The 26,784-nt window shown below is 54.1% G+C and overlaps 8 protein-coding genes across 8 annotated transcripts; 3 read left to right on the plus strand and 5 right to left on the minus strand.

Annotated features, from left to right (window-relative positions):
• Positions 1-1,459: 1,459 nt before the first annotated feature.
• On the minus strand, positions 1,460-3,903 carry GCG54_00004653 (Origin recognition complex subunit 3; the record flags this gene model as incomplete). Its single annotated transcript, XM_045404699.1, has 7 exons — positions 1,460-2,614; positions 2,665-2,938; positions 2,991-3,130; positions 3,183-3,405; positions 3,459-3,532; positions 3,584-3,799; positions 3,853-3,903. 7 exons carry the CDS (start codon positions 3,901-3,903, stop codon positions 1,460-1,462), a joined length of 2,133 nt encoding a protein of 710 aa, XP_045262642.1.
• A 784-nt stretch (positions 3,904-4,687) lies between these two features.
• GCG54_00004654 (uncharacterized protein) lies at positions 4,688-6,880 on the minus strand (the record flags this gene model as incomplete). Its single annotated transcript, XM_045404700.1, has 6 exons — positions 4,688-4,729; positions 4,783-5,331; positions 5,389-5,610; positions 5,659-6,007; positions 6,078-6,552; positions 6,676-6,880. 6 exons carry the CDS (start codon positions 6,878-6,880, stop codon positions 4,688-4,690), a joined length of 1,842 nt encoding a protein of 613 aa, XP_045262643.1.
• Positions 6,881-7,828: 948 nt separating this feature from the next.
• GCG54_00004655 (Pre-mRNA-splicing factor brr2) lies at positions 7,829-14,494 on the minus strand (the record flags this gene model as incomplete). The annotated part of the gene is made up of 1 exon (XM_045404701.1): positions 7,829-14,494. One exon carries the CDS (start codon positions 14,492-14,494, stop codon positions 7,829-7,831), a length of 6,666 nt encoding a protein of 2,221 aa, XP_045262644.1.
• Positions 14,495-15,079: 585 nt separating this feature from the next.
• On the plus strand, positions 15,080-16,624 carry GCG54_00004656 (uncharacterized protein; the record flags this gene model as incomplete). Its single annotated transcript, XM_045404702.1, has 1 exon — positions 15,080-16,624. One exon carries the CDS (start codon positions 15,080-15,082, stop codon positions 16,622-16,624), a length of 1,545 nt encoding a protein of 514 aa, XP_045262645.1.
• A 104-nt stretch (positions 16,625-16,728) lies between these two features.
• On the minus strand, positions 16,729-18,048 carry GCG54_00004657 (Replication factor C subunit 2; the record flags this gene model as incomplete). The annotated part of the gene is made up of 4 exons (XM_045404703.1): positions 16,729-16,899; positions 16,950-17,732; positions 17,801-17,879; positions 17,936-18,048. The coding sequence occupies 4 exons, from the start codon at positions 18,046-18,048 to the stop codon at positions 16,729-16,731; spliced, it is 1,146 nt and encodes a 381-aa protein (XP_045262646.1).
• A 1,515-nt stretch (positions 18,049-19,563) lies between these two features.
• On the plus strand, positions 19,564-21,348 carry GCG54_00004658 (Ubiquitin-conjugating enzyme E2 Z; the record flags this gene model as incomplete). The annotated part of the gene is made up of 6 exons (XM_045404704.1): positions 19,564-19,596; positions 19,705-19,738; positions 19,795-19,889; positions 19,946-20,118; positions 20,246-20,414; positions 20,473-21,348. The coding sequence occupies 6 exons, from the start codon at positions 19,564-19,566 to the stop codon at positions 21,346-21,348; spliced, it is 1,380 nt and encodes a 459-aa protein (XP_045262647.1).
• Positions 21,349-21,938: 590 nt separating this feature from the next.
• Positions 21,939-22,844, minus strand: GCG54_00004659 (uncharacterized protein; the record flags this gene model as incomplete). The annotated part of the gene is made up of 1 exon (XM_045404705.1): positions 21,939-22,844. One exon carries the CDS (start codon positions 22,842-22,844, stop codon positions 21,939-21,941), a length of 906 nt encoding a protein of 301 aa, XP_045262648.1.
• A 373-nt stretch (positions 22,845-23,217) lies between these two features.
• GCG54_00004660 (uncharacterized protein) lies at positions 23,218-26,490 on the plus strand (the record flags this gene model as incomplete). Its single annotated transcript, XM_045404706.1, has 2 exons — positions 23,218-23,294; positions 25,665-26,490. The coding sequence occupies 2 exons, from the start codon at positions 23,218-23,220 to the stop codon at positions 26,488-26,490; spliced, it is 903 nt and encodes a 300-aa protein (XP_045262649.1).
• Between the last annotated feature and the right edge of the window lie 294 nt (positions 26,491-26,784).

A 26,784-nucleotide genomic window follows, 5' to 3' on the forward strand; every position in this document is an offset into this window, starting at 1 on the left:
CGAGAGATAAAGAGATGTTGTTTGGATTGAAAGGTATTCAACGAGATTCAAGATGAGGTCAAAATATGGAGGCGTCTCTGGTGATGAGGATCTTCGTGAGAACAGACTGGCGTATTTCAGCTTGGATACTGTTCCTCTGGCAGGATTTTGGATGGGCAGAGGCTTCGGTGGGAGTAAATCCAAGGCCTGCACGGGAAGGGAAAAGAACGTTTGGAGTCAGAGCAGAATAAACGGTGAGTGTTCTATGGGTATCGAAGGCTTGAATTAGAAAGATGAGATCGAGATTGAGAGACTGTTCATCGTCAACGACTAGAGCGAAACTCTCTGCTTCTTGTATGGGAGGAATTCCAAGCCCACGCTCCCCCACCACCCGTCCCGCCGTTCTTCGTTTCTTTGACCGAACAACTCTCTTTGCGAGACAAAACAAATAACCCCAAAGAGACGATATCGAAAAGACGGAGGGCAGAAAAAAAAACCTGTCAAGCACAAAAACTGGAGATCCAGGCCCTCCCGTCTCTCGTTTCGTTAAAGGCGAAGCCAGCGACCCGAGCGACTGGGACCCGAACAGAGGCTGCGGCAGGACTAATACGTCAGGAGAGACACGATTGCTTTGTCCTGTCGGCGGCCAGAGGCCTTCCATACTGTGTAATTCAGGCCAAAGGGGGCGCGCCGCCGCCGAACTCAGTTTGCCAGATGACCCAGAGAGCCGGATTCCTTCCCCTATGTCTCTCTTTATCTCGCTCGATGCACCAAAGTAACTTGAGACATGGCGCGGAGCGGGGGGAGGGGACGACTTCTCTTTGGTGCGATTTACGCTGTCCCTCTCACTCTACGAGTGTCCCGGGTGTCCCAGAAACGAGTCGCGCGCCGGACGCAACTAGATACGCCTCCGGCCCCAACGTGGAGCATCCGAGACATGATTCCTCTGCCCCTTTCCGCGCTTCCTCCCTCCCCTCCCGTCCCCTCTCCCCTCTTTCCCTCGCTGTGGACGGCAATTGCGAACTCCGTGCTTTCGGCAGCCCGCGGACGGACAGCGGAATTTGTCTGAGGTGGAGGCTGAGCACACCGGTTCCGTGGTGGTCTGGCCAACGGGAACAAAGAAGTGTCCAGAAGACAATAGCCTTGTTCAAGAACACAGCTGAAGACACTGAAGACACTGAAGACACTGAAGAATGCCGACACCCACCTGAGTCACCTGAGTCATTGAAAATGATTCAAAAGATGGAGATTTCTCGGGGGGCAAACACGCATCATTTTGCTTGTTTGATTTGAATAAAAAACATCTATGCCCAAAGATGTAAGAAATGCTTCCTTTGGCCTCACCTTGACAAAATCCCATTAAGTGTACCTCGTCTTTCGCTTGATTTTTTCCCCTGACCACGCGACTGACGTGCCTTCCCGCGCCACGACCTTCGTTTCACGCTTTCCAGGCCGTCGTCGCGGAATCCCCTTTGAGCTTCTACAGCCACTTGAGCTTGGCGATATGGTCCGTCTTCTTTCTGCTCATCTTGACAAAGCCGAGAGCCTTTAGCTCCGCCAGGCCCCGGTAAAAGAGCACCAGCGCTGCCCTCTCATCGGCGTTTCCATCGCTATCCTCGGCGTCGTCACCGCCGCCGCTGCCCACCATGGCGTAGAAGGCGGACCACAAGTCGGCGACGTTGATGAGATTGCCCGTCTCCAAATAGAGATGGTAAAGCAGAGACGTTGCGGGCAGTGTTGTAGATAGTCCTTCGTCGGTAGTGCAGCAAGCACAGGCGAGGTAGTCCTGGGGTCGGGTTAGGCTGCGCTCAAAAACGTCCTGGGGTCGCGGGACGAAAACATCCCGGTGGGGTGTCTTGAAATCATAGAGCCATGTCTCGTGTAAGAAAACACTTGCGGCAGGTTCGCATCGTATGACGTCCTCGAAAAGCTCCGCAATCTGGTCGACAATTCTGGTGAATGCTTTGTCGTCCTCAGAGAGAGCGGCCGAATCGTGGCTCAGCTGCACTTTTTGCGCGACGACGGTTGTACGAAGCACCCTACTGTGACCACTGTACGCGCTCCGCAAGGTGGTGCCGTCCTCCTGGGCTCTGCTGAGCAGCTCCTTGGACTCGGCCAGACATTTCTGGACAATTGCCGGAAGGTCCCCGGCCTCGGATTCCCAGGCGGTGAGACATAGCTGGTCATCGCCGGTCGCTACGGTTGTTTGGACCCGTTGCAGCATCGAGACAAAGTCGTCTGCTTGCATCCGCTTGATGCTTTCAACAATGTCCCAGCTCTCGGACGAAAGGGCGATGCCGTCGGACACCGCTTTCATGAACATTTGAGAAAAGTCGTCCTGGACTGCTCCGGTAGCCTGAATCAGCTTAAGCGAGCGAAGTAGACCGGTGGCCCATTCCCGTTTTCTGTCAGGAATGTCAAAGATCCTTTCCCGTAGCAGATCATCGTCCTCTAGTAACGACCTCGCTAGTCTTAGATCCTTTGCTTCAACGGCGTTCTCGACCTCGCGTCGGAACGAAGGGAGCGATCGGAAAGCCTCCAAATGGTCGCCCTGGACAAGCTCGCTATTCATCTCGTCGTCCTCCAGGGAGAAGACGCTTAGCGGATTGGCGTAAAAATGGCACATATACGCGTACTACCCGAGTTAATTCCGGTTCGGGATCATTGAGATGGACTAGTTCTTACCTTGATGGATGCAACAAAAGTCTGGATACTGGCGACCTGGTCTTGCTGCCTGTCTACCAAGCTGTGCAGCAAGTTCGGACCGAGTGTTAGGGCTGCGTCCGTTGCCGCGATGGTGGGCTTAAAGATTTGCTCAAGAATGGTACCGGTCTGCACGACATCGAATTGAGCGCCGTAGAGATGTTGACAGGCTGATTTGAGTAAACGAGCTTGGAGGAGTTCGACGGATGTCGCAACACCGAACAGCAGAGTGAACGGGATCTTGGGTCGCCACGAGCTAATGTAACTGTTAGGGTCTGCTTCGAGACTGGCATGAGGAAAAGACGCACTTGAAGAGCGTAATGAGATCCGACAGAAGAGCGCTGTCAAAACCCTCACTGTCTTGGAACGCGACAAATATGTGATCGCACTTCTGTGTTTTCGAGAAGGCATACAGACCCTCCAGGTCGTAATTTAGGTACTTTTGGCCCTGCGTCTTTCATCAGTATCTCTTTGGTCTGCCTAAAAGTTTTGAGACTCACTTCAAATGCCAGCTCGGCATCTTCGTCATCAAGAGATCCGCGAGATGTGGCATCTTCAACAATCTTCTTTAAGGCAGCCTTGATGTTGGATGCCTCGGACGACTTGAGTCTCACGAACTTGCTTCGGGTAGTCTCTTGAAGCGTCTCTGATAGCTGCTCAAATAGCAAATCCTGAGATGCAATGTTGGGCCCAGTGATGACGAAGGCGGCAGGAAGCTTGCTTCTACCGCCGCATTAGAGATAAGCATCTGAATCGCCATACTGGCTGAGACTCACGGTGTGTCTGTATGCTCCTGAATGAAAGCAGTCACTTGGTCTAGCGTAGCCGAATTCACATCACGGTAGATTTTCTGGGACTCTGGTCAGATGAAGACAACAGTGCTACAAGCTCGGGGGCGTACCTGGACCTTGGACTCTAATCGGGACCAGCTGGACTCGAATAACTTTTCACGTATTCGTACGCACTCCGCGAGCTCGCCGCCATTGAACGATGGCACGAACGTCGTTGCAACTGCATTGTTCGCTTCTTCATTGACGGCATTTTTTGATACCCGCCGCCTTTTGGCTGGCCGTTGGGGCTTGCCTTCCTCTCCCTGTGGACGGAAGATATAGGCCGCCTCAAAGGGACAGGTCAGCACACAGGACTCGTCAACTCGAAAGAAGAGCTTACCTGGTGATCCTCTTGGTTGAAATGAGATGTTTGATCGTCTTGTGCGCTCATCTTGTAAGGGATTAGGCTTGCACTTCGTTGGCGTAGTATGTCACTAATGGAACTGAGACGCGCTTTTCCGAGTGGCACGCGTCGAGTCGGACAAGGGAGCACAGACAGATGTCATGTGCCGAAGTATATACGCACTGTGTAATTGCTGTCACGCCGCGGCGACTTCACAGTGCAAGGAAGTCTATGGCCAGCAACCCTCGTTGCTGCAGTCCTCAAGCCACAAGCATAATTATCACAGCCTTTTCATGATGCGTGCTTTCTGATCGATTTTCCCTAACAAGTAAAATAGAACCAATACCCTTAGGCCGTGTGGAAATAACGACTACCAGTCTCGTCTCTCCCTCGCTTTCGCAAAACAAGGACCTGATGACTTCCGTTCCATCTCCAAAATCAGGGCCTGTGCCATCCTACATCATCATAACTTGAAGCGGTTTTGCAGACCATCAAAGGCATGCCTGATATGTCCTGTTTGGATCGGGTTCCCTTGTCGCCGTATAGCCTCCTTACCATCTCTGTACACCGAACCCTCCCCTAGGACTAAAGCGCGCGCCGTCTGCGGGATTGCCGCAGGTGCCTGCCATCTAACGCTCCCAACCGCACCGCGAAAAGACGAGAGACGAGTAATTTTACACCATAACCAAGACAAAGTACCGCTTTTGCGATTGAGGAAAACCGTATACGCCAGGAAACGCAAGTGGCCAGGGTATGATAGCCCATATAGCCCAGATTTATTGCTGAGCCCATGTCTCTACTCTCGAGGAGATCTGCGACGTGAACGGGATCATTAAGCCTTGGCTTCAACCGGTTCCGGGGGCGCAGGTGCCGACTACGAGTTGGGTTAGCTTCCGTCGTGGTGGTTGGTGAGACACCGCCTCATACCTCTTCAGCTGGCTTCTCAGCGGACTCATCAGCCTTCTCGGACTTCTCGGCCTTCTCCTCCGCCTTTTCAGGTTCTTCGGACGTCTTGTCTTTATCGGACTTCTTGTCGTCCTTTTCGTCCCTAGCCTCTTTGCTGGCCTCCTCGGACTTGTCGGTCTCCTTGCTCTCCTTGACGCCGTTGGACGCAGCAGGTGTCTCCTTCGTCTCCGGTGCAGCCTTTCCAGAAGTACCGTTGACGCCGTTGGTAGGAGCTGGTGTGGCAGAGCCTCCAGCATCGCCGCCGCTGAGGATCTTGTTCCACTTGTCCAACAGAGTCTGGGATCGACTCTTGAATTTGAATTCGTCCTCCTTGGGAATAGAGTCGAGCTTCATAATGGCCTTGAGAACCTTGTTGATCTTCGTAGCCCGGATGATAGAGACCTCAAGATCCGGGAAACTTTCAAGCTTCGTAATGTAATCCGACATCATCTTCATCTCTTCCTCCTTGGGCTCTTGATCCCTCGTAAGGAGGCCCTTTTGCAACTTGTGACGCAGGAACAGTACTTCTTTCTGTTGAATGTGTAAGTTGTGGAACACCAAGGGCATGAAGTCAAGATTCCAACTTACTTCCTTGCGTTGATGCTTCTCCTCAGCAGTCAGCTCAGGCTCCTTGGGAGCTTCCTTCTCCTTCTTCTCGACACCATCCTTCTTGGACGACTTGGTCTTCGCAGGCTTGGAGGCGGAGTCCTTGACAGACTTGGGGGTAGAAGTTCCATTGGTTGCTTTGGGCGTAGAAGAGGTATTAAGCTTGATCTTGGGCTTCTTAGCCGACTCGGTTCGTGCTGGGGTCTACCAAATTGTCAGTTTACGCCTGTGAGCAATGGGATAAATACTCACACTGGCCGCCTCATCTTCAGCCTTGCGCTTCTTGGTCTTTGACTTCTCCTTCGGTGTAGGGGCAACCTCCTCATCAGCCGCATCCTCCATGTCGACGTCCTCATCCTCAATAATGGCTGGGGCCTTCTTCTTGTTCCTCTTGGCAGCTTCTCTGGCTTCCTTGGCAGCCGCCTTCTGAGCCAATTCGTCCTGGTACTTTTGGAGTTCTTCCTTGTAGTGCTCGAGAGGATTCTGCTCGATTGCGAGCTCGAATGCGTCGCGCAGCTCGGCCTTCTTGATCTTGTCGGTGAGCATCTCGCTCGCCTTCTCCGAGGTGAGCTCCTGAAGGGCAGAGTTGGGGACCCAACCACTGTCGGCACCATGTCAGCTATACATCCTAACACGAAGGTTTCGGGAGCTGAGTGGGGTATTAGACTCACAATTCGTTCGTGCGAAGGTACATGACGGGGAACGTGCGGTCGTTCTCTCGTTTGCCACCGTCGGCATAGTCTTCACGATATGTGCCGTCGGCACGCTTCGCGGTGACGGGGCGAGTCTTGATGAGGGTCTCAGGAAGCATCTCCTCGTCGCAAATGATGACGGGCCACTGGGGGTATCCCTTGAGCTTCACCAAGAAGTGGTCGCCAGGCTTCGCGTCCTTGTGGGACAGCTTGGCCTTCGAGGCCTTCTTGTTGAGCTTCTTGCCCTTGTGCTCCGGGACACCCGACGATCTGCGACGCGCCTTGCCCTTGTCAGCTGTCGCATCGGCGGCGTCAGCAGCAGATTCCTTCTCAGCGTCAGCGGCAGGCTCCGACGTCTCCTTCGTCTCGGCTGCATCTGTCATTTCGACGTCGGCGTCTTCGGTTTTGGATGACTCGTCAGGCTTGCCGGCAGATTCCGCGTCCTTAGTCTCAGCTGTTCGATAACAAATGCGTCAGCAAGCTATTCAACTGCACGATGATGATAGCGACGTGTATGTAAAGTTGAGTTTGAGTTGAAGACCCAATGGCTCAGCGGAAAGGAAAAGGTGGCGCGTACCGTTCTCGGGCTTGGGGTCCTCCTTCTTGTCCTTGTCGGTGTTGTCCTTGGCAGCTTCCTCAGACTCGGCGGGTTTCGCGTCATCAGCAGCTGCTGCAGGCGCCTCAGAAGCTTCAGCTGCGGTCGAGGTCTCCTCAACCTTCTTTTCCACCTCCTCATTCGCAGCAGGCGCGGATTGGCCGCTGGTGGTCGCCTCGTCAGACATTTCGGGGGATGTGGCGATAGCTACTGATAATGGTGGCAGGTGGTATGTATGTAAGGTAGGGATTGGGGTTTTGGACAGGGGAGTCGCGACGCCAAAGATTGGTTGCGATGGGTCAAAGGGAGAAAGACGCGTTCTGATACGCGCGATTCGTGATTATGGATGTCGCGACGATGGTGCGGGATAAGCTGGCTGAACTGAAGATGATGAGCGCAATTGGGAGCCCCCCGTGTTGTGGTAGCGAAAAAAAGGCGACGGGCTGGAAAAAGATGAACGCAGAAACTCTTGGAGGTTGGACGCGGATGACGGCGAACACGTGACCGGGTGGTGACCAGGTGCTGCTGATCCACAGGGAACGAGTGAAATCGCGGAGTCTCAGTTGCAGTGCGGTGAGTAGTGTAGAGGGACGTGACGCTCGCTGGGCGTGTGTGGCCCGGTCAATGCCACCGTCCACGTCCACCTCCCAGCGCCCAGCGCATCATAATCACAACACAGCCACCCTTCCCCCTTGACATAAGTACCTTTCCTAGGCATCTCACAACACCCTATGTGCCCAATTGAGCCCAAGAATCACGGACGACGGCAACCTGGTCCCTCATTTCTATTTTTTTGACTTTCTTCATGCTGTCCATGTCCATCCGAATCGGTGGAAGTCTCGCCCGCGTGATAGTCCTGGTTGAGCAACTATGTCCGGGATCCGCCCGCCAACTCGACCACTGAAGCACCACCCTCCGAAACTACTGTCGCACCGCACACAGTCTGCGCAACCGGACATCAGGCGACTCAACCCTGTCGAATGAGGACAAGAGTTGCCCGTGGTTTGCCCAGCGAGAAGACGATCCGACTTTGTTCGAAAATTGTCTATTACCTCCTCAAACTCCTCTCGATCGAATATTGTACACATAGAGATCTCGTACTGATGGCGTGCCTCTGCCCAACTCGGGGGGCAATCTACTCATCGTCTTCTTCCTCGTCGCTATCGTCCAAGTCCATGCCTTCCGCGGCTTCGATGGAGAACTCGCGCTCCTGGTCCACTCCGACATAGCTGTCGCTCATTAGGAACAACTTCAAGTTATGCTTACCAGCTGTCGGGACTGTGAACTCCAGCTTGACCTTGAGCTCGCGGCCAATCGTGACACGCTTGATTGCGAGCAGGTTTTTCGTGCCTTCTTCGCCCACGACCAGCCACCAATTCTCCAGCTTCTTGGCCGGGTAGAACGGCGCATGCACAGTGGGGTCGAATTCCTCCTCTTCATCGACGTTGCGCTGGATCTGCACGCTGAGATAAGCAGGCTCATTGGCCCTGATGTCCTCCTCGTCCAAGATGCTGTGTTCAAGCTCAATGTCAGGGTACTTGTCGTTGGTGAACGCCGCGGCCTGAGCCAGTTGGTTCTGGCTAAGCCCAAGACGTTTGATCAACTTGGCATAGTCAGGGTTCTCCTCGGGGTTCATCGCCTCCATGAAGTCAAAGATGTCCTTGATACTGGAGAGAAGATCAGAGTTAGCGTCGCAAATCTCCGTTGATGATACTGGTACATACCCAAACTCGTTGGCCACCTTGACGACCTCAGGCGTGAAATGAGGAATCTGCTTCAAGGGGCTGTCGCGGTCCCACATGGCCTGCACAACCATCTGTGACATCTCCATGGCGTTCATGGCGTTTAGGTGACCATCCGATGAGAGAATGTCAACCGTGGCGCTCAGCAGGCTGAGCACCTTGGAAATGATGACCTCTTGGTCCTTCGCAAGGTCGATTGGCAGCTGCATCCTGGAGAAGTGTGCTTGAAGGAGAACGAACGACTTGAAATGCGCCGAGTCGTAAACAGGATCTGACATCTTGACGGGGATGCGGTCGTAAATGCGGCGGAGGATACTCTCCTCGTGTCTCCTGATCTGGATCGCCTCAAACTCGGTAGCTGACGTGATAATCTCCAAGACACCCTTCAACTTTGTCTTTGCGCTCAGCGATAGAAGGAAAGTCTGCATGGTGATGTAGGATATGTTATAGTAGGCGGCAATCATGGCTGCGTTCTGAGGGGCGACTGAGCCATCGTCCTCGTCAAGCTCAATGATCTTCGAGTCGCTCAGCTCTTGCAAGGTGGTCTGGATGAGGTCTGACATGTAGTCGCTGAGCCCCTCCTCTGTCGTGCTGGTCAAACTATAGAAGCTTGGGTTCGCGAGAAGCCGCCTGTAGAAGTACGTGAACGTCGTCCAGTTAATGGCATCGTCACCAGATTCTATCATCTTGGTGCTGATCTCGGTCACAAACGCATCGTGGAGGTAGTTATGCAAGTGTGATTCGACGGGGAGCGCTTCGTTCAGGAACTTCCTGTAGAAATCTCTCTTCGCTGCTGGAAGCATGAGGACGCCACGGCCTCTGCCGTCTTTGGAGGGGCGAAGGGCCTTGCCGAACATGTGAAGCACCTCGCTGAGGGAGTAGTCGATGTAACGGTGCTCACGACCCTCGAAGTATTGCGTGCCCATGACAATGACGAGATGAGCAGTGCTGCTCAGTTCCCAGCATACGTCACGGGAAGCAACCAAAACCTGGATCGCACCGTGCTCATACAGATGCTTGACGATGCGCTTGTCGCTCTGGCTCAAGGCCTCGTGGTAATACCCAACACCGTGGGAGAGGGCCTCGGCAAGTGCCTCCTCGTTGATACGCTCAAGGAGAGGTCGTAATTGCTCGGGCTCAGCGTGCAAGAAGCGGTCCTCATCATCATCCATGAACGCCGCTGTCAGCAAATCACGGGTGGTTGCTCGTGTCTGCTTTCTGCTCGGTACGAAGACAATGGCAGGCTTATCAGCAGACATCTGAGTGATGGCTAGATATGTCGGCTTCGCCATTGAGAGCATCAGCGAAGGGAAATGAGGGTTGGTGTACGATTGAATATGCAGTTCGAGGGGAACCGGACGAACGTGCGGGCTGAAGTTGTAGATGTCATGCTTCTTAGCGTCAATCCATTCTCCAAGATCACGAGCGTTGGCAAGAGAGACACCCAGAGCAATGATTCTCATGGGCAGCTCCGTTTGAGTCCTAATGTAGTGCATTCTCGAGATAATGATCTCGTACACGTAACCCATATTATTGCCCAAAAGGTGAGCCTCATCAGCGATGAAAAGCTCAACGGTTGAAACATTCTTTCTGCGCTTCCACTGGCGAGACAGGACGTCCCACTGAACGGGGGTGGCGAGGACTAGGTCGCTACGTTCCAGAATCTTCAGGTCCGACGTTGTCTCTCCTGTGAGCTTCTCGATAGTCTTGCCGCCACGCAAGCCATTCAGTCGCTTCTGCCAGTCATCCAGGCGCAAGTCAACCAGCTCCTGGAAGGGTGCTATGTAGACGGCGCGACCAGCATCGGGCTTAGACCAATGACGCAGAAGCGAGAATTCGGCGCACACAGTCTTGCCACTGCCTGTTGGGGCACCAACGAAGACGTTTTGGTCGGTATTGTACAGAGAGTTGAAGGTTTGTGTCTGAATGCGGTTGAAGTTGTCCCAGCTGGGATACAGCTTAGTATACTCCTTGACCTTCAGGGCGGAAACAGGCAGCGGCTGAAGCTCGAGAAGCTCGGTATGAGGAGGAAACCTCTCGGGCAGAATCAGCTTATGGAAGGATACGGGTAGTCTTGTCTCCGAGTGCATCCAGCGGTCCGAGATGACAGAAATGAAATAGTTTGGAGGCATGGGCTCCGTGATCGGAACCGTAAAGTCGACGATGTGCTCGTTGGACTCGGACTCGGCGTACTCCTTGCGGAGCAGGAATTGATCGCTGAAGAGGATATCCTCGCCATCGCAATCTTCGACGAAAACCCAGAAGCTCTCTGCGGGGCCGTGAACTTCAACATCCCACTCAAAATTGGGCGTAATGCTGAGCTCGACTCGAAGCATAGATCTGGTCAACGGCTGAACTTGCGCCTGTACCTCAACCCTGGGAAACTTGGCAACCAGCCCGCAGACAGTCCTACCGGCCTTGGGCATACCGAGAAGCTCACCCATGCGAGGAGGATCGAGGTCGAAGTAGCTACTCCAAGACACCTCAATTCTCTCTGACTTTTGCACAATATCCCTTGGACAACTGGGGAATTGGCGGAGGGGGGACATTGTGGGCCACATCCTCTTCTCAGCCATCTTGCAAAGATCAAGTGCGGTCTTCGCGACAGACGCCCATCCCTTCTTCATGGTGATTTCGAAGATGGCGCGCAAGATACGACCAGCAGACTGAGTGACGTAGACCATATCAGCCATAAGAGCAAGGCCGTCCAGCTTGAGTCGCGAGATGTAGGCCTGCAGAAGCACGTTGATCTTGGCGTGAGGCTCCTCAATGCTCTCCTTGACCGGAATGGGAACTCTGCCCAGCAGCTTGGCAAGCTCAAGCTTCTCGTCTTGGCGAACTGGGATGTACTTGAACTCTGCACTGAGCGAGAAGACACGGAAGAGCTCGATGGTTGTGATGGATGGCTGGATGAGGTTGTTGTAGGTGTCCATGGAACCATGGGTGATGTAGTAGTGCGACGCGATGCGACCAAGTTCTGTTGACTGGAGCTTTCCAGTTTTCTCGTCATACTTGACAAGATTTGACTTTCTGAGGACCGTCGCCGCGGAGTGGATGAGATCGACTCGCTTTTGTTCCAAAGCTTCATCGTCTTCATATTCCGCACCAACTTGGTAAAGACCTGGAGACCGCAGCATACGGACAAACAGGTACGTGTAGCCGAGCCACTCGACACCCTCATCTCTACTCCTGACATTACCGAGCACGATCTCAGCATTCAGGTTGTCCACTAGGCGACTGACGAACTGACTCTCAATCGGTAATTGTTGGTTGAGAAGTGACAGATAGTACTGGATCTCGTTTTGAGTCGTAATGATGATACCTTCTCCGTATGTGTCGAATTGCGGGCGACCGGCACGACCAAGCATCTGCAAGACGTCCTGGGGACTAAGCTCGACCCAGCTACCCTTCTCTGGAGAGTAAACCGAGGTTCCCTTGATGATGACAGTATGAGCGGGCAAATTGACACCCCAGGCGAGGGTGGCTGTGCAGACCAATACCTGGATGGCACCTCTAGCAAACAGATCCTCGACATCGGTACGATCAATACGGTTCATACCAGCGTGGTGGATACCGAAACCGTAGGGCAGGATGTCTTTCAGATCCTTATCGGTAGCTTGACTGGCGGCCTCATTGAGAACCTCACGACTACCGGCATCGTGACGCAGGATCTGGTTTATAGTATCCATTTCGAGCGCCTTATCTCTGATGTACCGTGCAGTCTTGGCAGTTTCCTTTCGCGAGTGAACGAAGATGAGCATCTGGTTCCTGTTGGCGCCAACGTGCTCAATAACCTTGTTGTAGGTGACGTCATTCATGGTCTTCAACTGCTTGATGGCCTTGCGATCCGTGACGCCAATGAATTCCTGGCGCAGGGGGCAAGGACGAAAGCTGCCGTCAAAGTGGAAAAGGCCGCTGTTGATGTCCACACGCAGGAAGCTAGCGACATCCTTGTAGTTGGGCAGCGTTGCGGACAACCCAACCAGACGAACAGGCTCGCCAGTCTGCTCAGTCTTGCGGATGGTTCTGCTGACGATGCTCTCGATAACCGGACCACGGTCGTCGTGGAGCAGATGGATCTCGTCGATAATGACCAAACGAACCAAGTTCGTGTAAGTCATATCCGTCGCCTTTCTCGTGATGACGTCCCACTTCTCAGGCGTGGTGACGATGATCTGGGTTTCAGCAATTTGTTGCTTGGTGAGTTGTCGATCGCCAGTCAATTCAGATACCTTGACGCCGTAAGGCTCAAGCCTCTTGCCGAAGTTGCCGACTTGTTCTTGAACCAATGCCTTCAAGGGGGCGATATACACAATCTTGAAGGCGTCCAGGTCGATATCACCAGTCTCAGGATTGCGGTTCTTGCCAAGCTCTCGCAAAATGGTAAGCATAGCCACGTTCGTCTTTCCACTACCAGTGGGAGCACAGATAAGCATGTTGCCGTCGTCTCCGAACGCTGTTGGGTAGCACTTGGACTGGATCTTGTTCAAAGACTTGGCAGTGCTAAAAGGCAGACGAGACCATTCGGGCATATCAGTGATGGGAATGAGAGAGTCGCCTGGCTCGTTGCGTTTCTTGGGTGCAGGGACGTGGATTTCCTCGTAGCCCTTGAAGGTCCGTTTTGTTGAGCCCTCAGGTAGCCGGACCTTGGGGTTGCTCATCAGATGGTTGCCCTGGTCAAACACTAAGTTCTCCAGGTTGATCAGTTTCCGCGGCTGCAGTCCACCGACCAAGCCCTGAGGGCGTTCTGGTTCGGGTGCGGGTGCGTTGTTCAGTGATGACGTGCTGTCGATGTCCATCTTAATCTCCATCTTCCGTTTTTCATCCGTCTTCTTGCCGAACTTCTCGTTGAGAATCCACTGGAGGCCCTCCGAAGCCATCTCACGTTCCACGATAGCCTTTGCCTCTTCCGTCTCAGCTCTTGAGTGGCGAGTCAACCATACAACCTTCTCCCGGTTCTCGATGAGCAGCTGGACCAGTTCATGATGTTCGTAATCAAAGAGCTCCATGAGGTCGTTTTCGATCTCACGAAGCGACTTTTCATCTCCGCCTTGCTCATCTGGCTCGCCGGAGAGGATGCGAAGAGCATGTGTCGCCTTGTCGTGTTGTTCGTGGGAATCCTCGTACAGCTTTCCGATCTGTCGCTGTAACCAGAACGCGTCGATATCTCTTGCAGGCACAGTTTTCGTGGGCTTGCCGTCTTGTGCTTGTTTCTTCGGCGCCGAATCGATAATCATGGCATCGTCGTCCATGTCCTCCTTGTCGGCACCACCTTGAGCTTCCTTGTCTCCGTCTTCCTCGTCAGCTTCCTCGTCTTCGGAAGACTCCTCTCGGACCTCATTGACGATGCCGCCCTCTTCATCTTCGGAATCCTCGAAGACGACTGCAACACCCTGCCTCTCGTCCATTTCGGCTCCGTCAGCATCAGGTGCGTTAGCATCCATGTCCTCGTCCTCGTCTTGCGCGTCGTAGTCTGTGATCTTTTTCCCCAGGTTTACGAGCTCGTTGAACTCCTTGGGGCTCATTGAAACACCGAGGATGTCGTCGACTTCGTTCTTCCTTTCCGTGTCCTTGAGGTCATCATCTTTGAGGTATTCCAAAACCACATCCGCAGCACTCAAGACGGTTGACTGGGGCACGTCGCCTAGGTTGTCGGAAACGATCTTCAGGATCAACTCGTATGTGGCTCGGGTCGCTGCCGTTCTCGGACGATAGTTGATGCCCTCGATGAGCAGGTCTCCGGTTCCCAAGACACCTGTTCCCCTCGCTTGCGCCGCCTCGTTCTTCCTCTTGCGCTGCTCGCGCAGCAGCACATCCTCGCCCTCCTGTAACCTTCCGCGTTCTATTTCGGGCAGACCGGTCTGTTTCTTCTGCTTCGGGACCGAGTCGCGCGCGACGCGTGCTCCCATGTCGCGGATACTCAGCTTGCCGGCGAGAGACTCGGGATCGCCAGTAGCCTCATCGTTTCGTCGCGACACGAAGCGACGGTCCGCCTGGAGGACCAGGTTGGACATGGCCGAGTACTTGTACTGAGAGACATCGCGGTGTTGGTCCGACATCTTGACTGTGGGTGGAGGGGTATCGTATCGTTTCGGTTGCGCTCGAGTCTAAGAGTAATGATGGAGGTGTTGGAGCTTGTCAAACGACAGCATCAGGCGGCTTGCGCCGAGTGTTTATCCTTGAAAACACCGTATACCCAACGCGAGTTCTAGACCATCCGTCCGATATTAAGTTGTTAATTTCGTCGTAGCGTTTTGTTGATTCAATGGGAAAAGTATCGCTGGATGGACAGGTGGGCGGAGGCGTGTATAAAATGTCTTCGACACCCGTCGCGGAACAAATTTCCTCTGCTTGCTATGGCAAAATCCGGAGGTGGCGCTAGGCGACAAGCGCGTTAGTGGCTGTCCCCGGATGCTTAGGTAGCTTCACGTGACGCTGTGACATCGGCACAGGGTGGAGGTGAGGCCAAACTAATCCACACCACCCCTGAGGCCTACCTAGGTAGTGTGTGCCTGCCCAACTCAGTTTGGTAGAACATCAACACCGGCCCTTGGCTCCTAAATCTCACTTACACCGAGGCCAAAAAACAAACCAGCAAACCTCCAGGCACCAGTTTCATGGCTTGATGGCCGGCTACCTCTGAGATGGATCCTGTACCGAAAGCTATTGAGAAAATTCAGGCATCACTCCAGCCATACATCAAGCCGAGGGAACAGGTCGCTTACATTCGACGCGCCTTGGCTCTTCATCTTCAAGCATGTGGTCAACCAGGACCCATCCAGAGCCCGTTGTCTCTCATTGATGCGTCATGCACCATTACTCCGACAAAGGAAGCTAGAGGTCTTCAAAGAGAGTATCTGAGGGCCCTGGACGCAAATATCAAAGCTCGCAACGACTATGAGAACACACGGAATGATACCGCAACGGCACCTCCACCGCGGTCCAAGATCGTAGATCCCAGAGATCAGCTGGAGGATCACATAGCTCTAGTAAAATTACGACAGAAACAACAACGACTCCAGACAATTCAGAAATATTTGGACCTCCTGATGCGCCAGCCGGCAGCCTCTCCGGACTTTCTCGACCTGGAACTTGTATTCAGAGACTCACCGCCTCTTCCCGATGTGCCCACCGCAGTTGTCAACAGTTTTACAGTCACGAATACATCAGCAACGACTGATTTGAGTGGGCTGGCAGGGCAGCTGGAAAAGGTCGTTCTCCGAGCCAAGCTACTTTTGCAACGGGAAGAACAGCTGTTGCAGGACGTACGGCAAAGAACTGGCGAATTGGCGGGGCAAGTCAGCGACGAAGCCAAGGCGCATGCCCTGGACACCACGCGTGCCGAACTCATCAACTGGATCGAGACTGAGCTCAGCAAAGCCTCAGGAGAAGGTGAAGATGACTCGCACTCGCAGCGCAACGGGCAGCCAGCGGACAAGACCAACATTGACGAAAAACTGGTGGAGATCAGGGACAAGTACACGAGGTACACAGCCGCGCGCAAGTCGCTGCTTCACATGGTCTCTGATGAGACCCAGCCGATCTTAAGACCCGGAGGCGAAGCTGCGGGAGCTTCGCAGAGCGAGGAGATCCCGCCGGCGCCAACCACGCACCTTCTCATCCCGTACCTCGAAAAGTTGCTGGCGCTGTCCCGAGAGCAAAAGGGCATGATCGCGCACAAGTCACACGTCAACAATGTGCTGTCGAAGCAGGCGAAAGAGACACGACAAGCGCTTGACCATCTCGCGGAAGAAAGTCAGCTTCTTCCCGAGCATCCCATGCCTAAACCCAGGCCAAGGTCGGGCTTCGCCGAGGACTTCGCTTCTGCGGTGTCCGAAAAGCAGGCAATGTCCGAGAGAGTCAAGCCTTGGGTGTTTGCGGCGGATTCGGCGAAGATCGCAACCCTGGAGGCGGTAGCCGAGAAAATTGAGGAGGGCCAAGTCGCGCTTGAAGGGTCCATGAGTGCCCTTCAGGAAGTCGACCGGCTTCTAGGACAAAATCAGTCCGAGAAAGACGCCGTCGGCGATACTACGGAGGAAGACATTTGGCTTACACAGGGGTCGGCGAGCAAGACCGGAGCAAGGAGGCATGGTGCACATCAGAGGAAGGAGTCAGCGGCCAAGTCTGGGGACATTTGGTCTGCCATTCACGGGGACCTTGGTCTCATCGGTCATGAAGATCATATTTGAAGAGTGGTATATACCCTATACACACATTTTTGCCAGTTCAACGCCTTTAATGTCCAGTCCGGATGCCAATACTTCTTCATTAAAACATCTTCCAATTTCCTGTATTAATTGTTGCGGCCACTCATGACGCCCGATATTCTCAACGAAAGGTCAAGAATTGACAGGTGCTCGTCAGCACCATCCACCAATCTTTTGTCTACCTCGGAGAATACGAGGACAATCTTGTTCTTTTGGACGTCGGGGATTGTCTCGTCAAAAACAATGGCTTGGTAGAGCTGATTTTTGTTAGATCGGGGCCTCGTGTACAAGTGGTGGCATTGCTTACCTGAGAAACGACCTGTCCAGCACTCCAGCCGTCTGCAACCATGTCTTCGACAACCTTGGCCACGTTTTGGTATGTGTCGCCTGCGCGCTGTGGGCGGATGGCGCTGACTAGCTTGCCAATCGTGTTCTCGGGGATGACACCGGCGATATCCTCCACAGTCTTGACAGTAACAGGCTTCTTGTCAACGTCCATGGCATCATCTGCCGACTTCTCCTCGTTACCAGCACCAACCAATCTCGCCGCACTCTGCAGGAAGGTGATGGCTTTTCGCAAGTCACCCTCGCTGCACTTGATGAGCGCGTCAACAGCACCGTCTTCGAGCTGAACACCCTCATTCTGTGCGATGTCCTCAAGCCTCCTCTTAGCATTGCCCTGATCCAGGCTCTTGAAGCGGAATTTGCTGCAACGACTGGCGAGCGGGTCGATAATGCGGGTGACGTAGTTGCAAATCAGGCAGAACCGTGTGATCTTGCTGTATGTCTCCATGGTGCGGCGAAGAGCACTCTGGGCATCCTGGGTCATGGAGTCGGCCTCGTCGAGGATGATAATCTTGAAGGGTGGAACGGGGTATCTCTTCTTGTATTCGGCCGTCGGGTTCGTCAACTGCATGCGAGCGAAGTCCTTGACCTTCTCACGGACGATGGAGATTCCTCGCTCGTCGGAGGCGTTGAGCTCCAGGACTCGTGACTTCATCATTTCGGGGCCGTAGAGCTCCTTGGCGAGGGCCAAAACTGTTGATGTTTTTCCGGTACCTGGAGGTCCGTAGAAGAGCATGTGTGGAAGCTTCGGAATGGAGTCAGTATGCAGGTCAAGATTTCGTGGGTTTCGTAGCGTATCGTGGGTAGACGCACGTTGGAAGCCTGTAGCGTCCGCTGCAGGACTGTAACGGTGTGATCTTGAGCGGTGACATCGCTGAGGGTCTTTGGGCGGCTATCATTGACGGTTAACATGCTTTGAACTTGTAGTGATTGCCAAATAATCCTTACTATTTCTCAACCCAAGGCTGCGCTCGCGGAGGCTGGGAAGACTTCTCCTGCTTCTGGGATGCCCCGTTTGCAGCGGCCGCCTTCCTGGCCTTAAGGTCGAAGAAGCTCGCCATTTAAATTTTGATGATATGTTTTTTATCGAAAGCTTCGGTCGGGCTGAATTCCGAATTGAGGCCGATCGTCAATTGTCGCTGTAGGTCGGTCGTGCCGCGGTCGTGGTGACGGTTGGAAAATCAATTAAACCAGACGCGTTGCTCGTGGAGTTGACGCGTGCTGGTAGCTTTGGCCGACAGGGGTCTGAACTGATCGCGTGTAGACTGGAACCCCGCGGTGCCCCACCGACAGGTAGGTAGGTGCCTTGCCTGAATGTGACGCAAAGCTTTCCTTTGGCGTCTCATTTGCATCCTCTATCCAGGTGTGCTGGAAAGAAGGCAGGTTCTTGCTGCTTCATACAGGCTTTCTCGATTTCTGAACTTTTATAAGTTTCAATCAGTCGACAAGCCGACTATGCGCATGCGACTATCTATCACACGGTGTTATGACGGCGTCCGAATGCACGAAATCTCAACTCCTTTCCACGTGGTCAAATTTATAAATCTGGCAATTCAGCTCCTCACAAATTATGCCAGCTAGATCTCGAACAAAGCAGGCAGTACAAATATCACCCAGCTGGAAGTATGATGCCGATACCCGATGGTGTTGTGGACGGGAGATCTGCGATAGAATGGAACATGAGAACCAAGGATGAACACAAAGCCATGCTGGATAGTAAGATGAGGTATCACAGTACCTTTACGCCCAGCAGGTCTTGATAAAATATGCAGAAGCGCCGTCATCGTCTCACCTCAACGTCTGCTGGTCCAAGGCCTCGCAACACGGCTAGATGCGGCTGTGGGACCTTGACAAATAGCCTGCAGGAGAGGATGATGTTGATTTTCTGTCCTGGAGGCTATTTCTAGGCAGCAGAAATTTAGAAAATCGCATTTCTTGTTCCCCTCCGTTGCCGAGACATCTAGACTGCTCAGACTGACTACCTAGATACCTCACTGAATGCACAGGGACGGGACCAGCACCCGGAGCGATCATCCGTCGGCCACTGTGGGGCTATCCGTCCCGTCCCGGGTACCTAGGAGGCACCTGGAGGCGACCCGTGGACGGAATTTAGAGAGGCAATGGCGGCGCTCCCACCACACTGCAGCGATTGTCCTGCATCAGATACCCAGAATGGGACGCTAAAATTACCCCTCATGCCCCGCCAAACTGCCGATTTAGAGCAGCTGCCTCAACCTAACGTTCCATTCTCTCACTTCCATACTCCGACCCAGTCGCTTCCACCGTCTTGCGCCTGCACAAAGAGGTAGCCTGCTTGTGAATTTCACCCTGCGAAAGCTGCCTACCAACCAGCCAACGGAAAGCGTATTTGTTCACCTGCATAACCCATTCTCCTTACCTTACCCGACCTCTTCTTCGTCTGTCAGGCTCTCGAGCCGCCCTCTTTCGTTCACCTTCACCTGTTTCCACGAGAGGAGAGTCTTTCCACCAGCCGACATTCAGAGACGCCCTTTCCCGCAATATAGCCCGCCAGAAGTTGGATAGGGAGCTATCAAGCGCCCAACTGAGCCGTCAGCATGGCTGATCAATCCATCATTCGCATCACCAAGGTAGCCACACTTCCGTCCCACCTCCGCCTCCCTCACTTGCCTCGCCTCGCCTCCCCCAAACATGGAATGAGGGGTTGAAATTAGAAGGCTAACGGTCGCGTCGTACAGGAGTTGAGCGACATCCAGCGCACCTCGGATTTGTGTACGAATCCCCTCCGCAGCTCCTCTGGCTGACACCGCCGCTAACCTGTCTCACAGCGCTGGCCGTTGCCTGCCGAGATGTCGATGTTCGCAACGTTAAGGCGTTGATCATCGGCCCTCACGACACGCCCTACGAGTTTGGTTTCTTCGAGGTACGTTGGTCCTCGCATAGTTACTCAGCGTGTCGCCATGCTAATTACCGTTCCAGTTTGCGATCAGATTCAATAAGGGTATGTTTTGCATGGCTGCGAAGCAAACAACTTCAGGGACTAACCGCGAAGCAGACTACCCACGCAAGTCTCCCAATGTCACCGGCATCACAACGAACGGCGGACGCTGTCGCTTCAATCCCAATATCTATGCATCCGGCAAGGTTTGCTTGTAGGTCTCCCGCTGCTCCTACTGCTGGGCGCATACTTTGCTGCTGAATACTGACGTCGCTACAGGTCGATCTTAGGGTATGGCTAATGATTCAATCCGACCGAATCCCGAACTGACGGAAACACAGCACTTGGCGCGGCGAGCGCGGCGAGGAGTGGTCGGCTGCGCAGGGTCTCGAGTCGATCCTTATTTCCATCCAGAGCCTGATGTCGAGCAATCCCTACGAGAACGAGCCGGGTTTCGAAGAGGCGAACGAGGCGTCGGACAAAAAGCATCAGAAGGATTATGTGCAGAAGGTAACCGGCGTGCGACTTCGCGATGCAGAGACGACGCATGGCTAACCATAAGAGCTAGATACGCCATGAGACCCTCCGCATCTCCATCATCCAGCGCCTCGAGGAATACCTGGGACTGACCCCCGAGGGCGTCTCCATCGCCCAGCAGTCCGCTGCTGAGCAAGATATCGACATGGACACCGAAGACATGGACGACACTAGCGTTCCGTTCGAGCCCTTCAAGGACCTATGCAAGCGCAGATTTCTCTGGTACTACGACAACTACCTAAGTGCTGTTCAGAAGGCCAAGACAGAGGTCAAGGATCACCAGGCGTTTGCTCGCATGCCATTCGAAGGTGCTAGCAACTCCATGGATGGCAAATTCAACTACACCGAGCTAGAGAGACGGTTGCGCAACATCAAGGCTGCCCTCGATAATGAGCTTGTTAAGTGGGTGAAGGAGGGTCAGATTGCGAGCGACAAGGAGATGACGGTCTCGGTCAACTTGCGCCACCAGTACGAGCAGGTCGTGCAGGCATTCAAGCGCCAGGACATTCCCCACGACGTGCAACTGGAAGACAACAACCCTTTCGTTTGGGTCATTACCTACTTTGGACGGCCGATGACCAACCTTGATGGCGGTCTCTTCCGTATCAAGATCCACTTCAGCCCTCGTTTTCCCGAGGAGCAACCTCGCGTGAGATTCAACACTCGCATCTTTCACCATCGGATCGCTGAGGATGGCACGGCTTGCTACTTCCCCAACAATCTGCGCAAGGATGACGTTCGCTCTCATATTGAGGCGGTCTTTGCCGCATTGGAAGAGGAGGACCCCGCCTACGATCCCCGCACATTGGTCAACCCAGAGGCTCACAAGCTCTACTGGGGCGGCGCCGATGAGCGGAAGAACTACAACCGTCGTCTCCGGAGGTCTGTTCAGCAAAGCATGGAGTAAGTTACCAAAGCCGATCTCAAAGGGTACACCCTTACTGACCCAACTCAGTGATTTCTGAGTAATTGCGCTGCTTGCGCTCTCGGCGCCGGGCGAAGAGGCGTTGGAAGCGCAGAGATTTGACGCTTCAAAAGGCAATCCACTTGCGCAGATCGAGAACTTCCATTGGAAGTTATGAGTCTGCAGTTTTGCAGGGTTTGCCATTAATCATAGCAGCAGGGGCCCTGATCTTTGACCGTGGATTCTGATTTATCAAGTTCTGTACAGGACGGGACGGCGTTTACAAGGCATAGGAATCATGCATACCAGGAATGGGTTTGGGATTGTCCCGTTAGACTCCAGTAGATACCTCGAGTAATGACGCAACGAACTAGCTCTTCTCAAGAGATGTCACGAGCCTCTTTCAACGTTGATTTAATTTTTGAATATCCTACTCGTGAACGATGCCGGACCAGAACGCCATCCCATCGTATGCAAACCATAGCTAACGCCTCATAATCTCATAACCATCCGTGAAAAGTCGTCGCTCATCATGCCTGCCTAACCATAGGAGGCTGGGGCGTCGTGCCCCGTAGCGAACGCGGTAAACAAATTCATTTCTTAGCCCCTTTTGCTTTCTTGTCGATCCTGTCCTTACCAGGAGTGTAAGGGGCTGCTACACCGACATACGGCCGCTGGTTTCCTCCAGGGACTCCCGTGAACTCGTATGTTCCGCTGGGGCCCATCGTCGCCGGTGCGCCCTGGCTTGGCCGCGCTATTTGGTCCGCATGCAGCCTGTCTAATGACTCTCCAACCACGGCGTATTGGGACCAGTTGATGGGCGGACAGCGCACCACATTTTGTGGTTTGGGAAGAGATTCCCAAGGCCTGGGTTCTGGTGCCTTGCCCTGGCCAGCAGTTACACCCTCCATCTTCGCTTGCTTGACCCCCTCTTCGTCATCAGAATCCGAGTCCGACTCTGGGAACAACTTGTCGCCCTGGGCATGCACCTTACCAGCCGCAAGGTCGGCAAGGAATTCTGCTGGGTCGCCAAGGGCAGCGATCTTGGCTTGGTTGAGCCCCTGTATATCCGCGGCGGCCTTCTTCTGTTGTAGTTGGAGGATGGAGATGGCTGACTTGAGGGCCAGGACGTCTGGGTTCGATTCGAAGTCGATGGGCTCCGGTCGCGGAGGAGGGATGGCCGAGGTAGCGGCTGTGGCCGGCTGAGTGGAGTGTGTGAAGACCGGACGACCAGCGGCGAAGGGGGCGGCAGGGTCGGCGAGACGAGCGGGGGGTAGGGTCGGTGTTATGGGGCTGATGGGGGGCCGGGCGGGGGATGATGAACGGGAGGAGCGCGGAGGGGTCTGCGCTGGGGGGTTTGTTGCGCCGGCCGCGGAGGACGAGGAAGCTGCGGCAGCTGGGGCGCCTGGAGCACCGACAGCAGCCGCAGACGTAGATGGCGGCGGGGCGTTCGATGCGCGCGGGGAGAGAGAGTCTGTCTGTATCGTGAGGCCAGGCATTGTGAGCGAGGCTGGAGTGGCTCGCGACAAGTTTGCGCTGGTTTTGTTTGTTTTGCTGGTGGTGTGTTTTGTAAGATTCAGGTGGGAGAGGTTGGATGGTGTTTCTTTGGTGGGGTTCGGACCTAAGGTAGAGGAAGGCCAGAGAGGGGAAACCAAGCAAGGGACGGGAGACAATCGGAGCTAGGCTGAAGGTGCACCGTGCGTTGCGGTTCCGCGCCGCGCGAGCTGGCGCGGAAACTCTGTCAGCTTTCGAGGGGTCGCTAGTGCAGCAGCACAGGTCCGTTTTCAGCTTAAGGAGCAGAGGAGAAGCTTCGGGCGTCGAGACTTGAGGGAGAGTTCGTTGTGAGACTTTGGGATAGTTCAGACGGCTGGGATGCCGGACGTGTTCGACGAGCCGCCGGATGTAAGAGCCAGCAAGAAGCTCGCCGGCGATATCGGTACAGGAGTGACGTGTGCTTGGTTTTGCTGGTGTGTCGTGTCTTGCCTTTTTTTCCTTTTGGGCCGAGCACCACTCGACTTCGGTCAAAGTTCAGACTCACGGTTGGGGCGGGGTGGATGTCGATGTTGGATGAAAGACGCTGAAGGTTGACGTCCAAATGCACGCTTGCCACTGGCTAGTTCCATTCGAGCGCCTGCAGCGTCGAGATCTGAGTAGGCGCCGAGGCGGGCAGTGCACGGCCTCCCCTCCCTTGTCCCCTCCTGCGTCAGCACAAGTCCCAGCCCCACTAAATCTCGACCAGGATCCGAGGTGTTGGACTCTGCAGGGCATTACTTGCTGCACCTCGGTGCGCATCACGATGACTGGCGGGTTTTCGGCTCTTAACCGCCTGCTGAAGGCGCAGCTGATATCTCGGCCGACAAGCAGAGAGACACGACCCGCAAACGTCTACCACAGGAATCAGCAAACCGCCTTCGGTCACAAGCGTATTCCTCAAACCTCGATGTTGAGAGATGGTAGTCGTGGCTTCGGACATTCTAGTCGGCTTCTAGATGATTCTTCACAACGTTATTTGGCCGTACGTCCGTATTTTGCGCTCGAGAGTCGTACGCCAGCAGGTCCTTTTGATGGCTCAGCTGGGGAAACACCACAATCGGGCGGGGGGTCTGAGATCTGGTTCGTCAATATTGTGGCTGCAGCGGCTTGGCAGTTTGCTTTTTTGGCAAGTCCACCCAGTGAAATATTGGTTTCGCCCACGACGCTGTATTCCCCTCGGATCCCATCGTTGGACATTGTAGATATCCACGTTCTGCTACCCGAGTCGCTAGCGAAGAGCAGCTTTTCTTCTCTCTTTTCATCCTGGTCTTCTACGACCCCTTGAAGCTTGCCATGAATCTGACAAAGGGTACTGCGCCTCGACACGGGAGGCCTTACCGCTGCAAGTGCCAGGACCTGTCGATCTTGATCTTGACCCAGGACCCCGGGAGGACCGGTTTTCAAACTGACAATCGGCAACAAAGAGCGAAACGCAGCGCCGTCGGCGAGCTAACAGTTATAAACTACGCCTTTCGAGATTTGGGGCGTCTGAGACAAGTTCCCGTCAGCTACGAGACATAGAAGAGAGGAATCATTATGTCACCGGGGTAGCAGCATGCCTCACATCCGTACTCAAACGCCGAAGAGCCAGCCATACTTTACCCTACCATCCTGAGGTACCTATCCAGAGTATCAAGCAGATAGAAGCAAGTATCAAGATCTCACCGCAGGAAACGCTTCAAACAGACAATGAATAGCAGGAAAGGTCACCGCACAATCCTTTCCAACGTCAGTATCCGTACTAGCGTGTGATCTTAGTGCTTCCGTCACCAATGTGGCGTCCACTTACGACGTCGACCTGCATAACGGAGAGCGTCGGGAAGGTGGTTCCGAGTTGCTTTTTCCTTGTAGTCGCGAGAAAGAAGCAGCAACACGAGCCCGCGGGCGCTGATGCATGGTGAGAGCGTGGCAGGAAACCAAGGAAAGTGCAGGTGAGCTGAACCTGACTGGCTCTGGTCCTGCGTGCTTGCACAGGGTACTGAGCGAGGCGCGAGGCACGAGGCAGGCGTGGTTTGTGAGACCCTCCCATACTTTCTTTTCTTGGACCTTCCCTTTTCTGCCACTTGGCCAGGCGTAGTCCCGCACGTTCCTGCCACGAGGTGTCGTCCTTTTCAGCTCGCTGATCTTCTTTATTTCTGCATATCACCCTCGCTCCTCTTCCTTTCAAACCCACGACCAGTAGGGAACATATACAGCCTCAGTCTCCCCCATCCCACGACACCCATTCCCGTCTCCTATCAACTCTCCCATCTCTCCTAACCGTCAAATCAAGCCATCTAGCTCCTCGTCGTCTCTCGGGTGTTGTCCTTTCGATCTCACCTCCAAATTACGTTGACAAGTGCACCATCTTGTCCGAGCCAAGTATCGATACGTCTCCGGATCACCCCGTGCGGCCTCGTCTCCTTCGAGACATCTGCCTGCCTCACCACCCCCCTGTAATGACTGGCTAGAAGCAAGTCACTTTTCTACCTCCCTCTGAGCCGTACAATGCCTCTTTTCCAACGGCATCGGAATCAAACACATTCTCTTCCCGATCGCCATAACCATCCGCCATCTCTCGTTCGAAACTTCTCATACCCGACAGCATTGTACCCGACATCGATACCACCTCCTACGGCAGAGAACACGGTTCAGCCAAAATCCTTTCGACATATCGATACACCGTTCTACTGGGCATCGTCTTACGTGCCTCTGCGGGGCGAAGAAGACCCAGAATCGCCTGCAACAATCTCCCCGGTTTCTCAACCAGAGGCATTCGCCTACGGCTAGTGGCCGTCACCTGTTAGGAAGGAGAAACGGAGAAGCCTGCTCGGCATCTCAACTTCCCTCCGGACCAAGAAGTTTATCAGCAGCCAGCCGCTTGTGGAAAAGCCCGCAGTCACATACGAGGAAACCGTCCAGTCGAAGCGTCCATCCCAGCACAAGCTTGCCAAATCAGTCGATCTATCATCCGTACACCTACGACCACCTAGTCCCCCACGTCCAGCATCCAGCTCAGGAGTTACAACTGTTGACACCAGAACGACTTCTGGGAACATCGGCGTCGCCATCGACGAAGAAGACAACCATCCCGGCACGTTAATCGATCTCGACGACTCCGAGATGAATCCCAAAGGCCTTCGACGCGTGGCGTCAGAGATGAGCTTGAGAATGTCTCCCCCGAGACGCATGTTTTCTCATCAGTCTGAGGTATCTGAATGTAGCGTCTCCACCCCTAGCGTTGGTGGAAGCCCCACAAAGCCCGGCTGTGAGAGCAACTCCAAGTCCAAGAAGAGCAAGAACCGCTTCCTCAGCCAAGTCAAAGATTGGTTCACCACTGGAGAGCCAAGTGCTCAAGACTGGAAGCAGTTGAAGAAGCAGGAGTACCGAAAGCACGGAATCGCCATCAACGACCCTGAGGCTAGTGCGAAGCTCCACGCTCCCATTGGCGCGATTCCCGAGGAGGCCATCAAACCGTCTAGCGGCCCTGAGCCCGAGGAGCTTGCCAAAAAGAGAGCCGTGAACCGGAAGCAGATCCGCCGTTACGGCAGCTCTTTGAGAGATTCCAGCTCGGTCTCTTCTGAATCGTCGTCTGGCAGCCGGGAGGTCAACCCGATCGCCCCGTGGGCGTAGGCGTGTGTGAGAATGGAAGAACCTTTGTGGTATGGAGAAGAGGGCGTCAGGACGCCTTATTCGAATGTAAAAATGCCGCGCGGAGGATGACAAGTTGCTTGCAGCCAATTTGCTTTTGCACTATACCCACTTCTTGACGCCCTGGTTCAGCCAGGCGGAGAAGTCGCATTGGAATTCGTTACGCTTTTGAAGCCACAGAGCTCAAAGAATACTGCTTGCTTGATGAATATATTGATACGAAAACGGAAAATCTTCGAATTGGTCATGTATCCACGTGCTTCTATTGCCAAGGCT

Source organism: Colletotrichum gloeosporioides (assembly GCF_011800055.1).
Source record: "Colletotrichum gloeosporioides strain Lc1 chromosome Unknown consensus_54, whole genome shotgun sequence".
NCBI lineage: Eukaryota > Fungi > Ascomycota > Sordariomycetes > Glomerellales > Glomerellaceae > Colletotrichum > Colletotrichum gloeosporioides.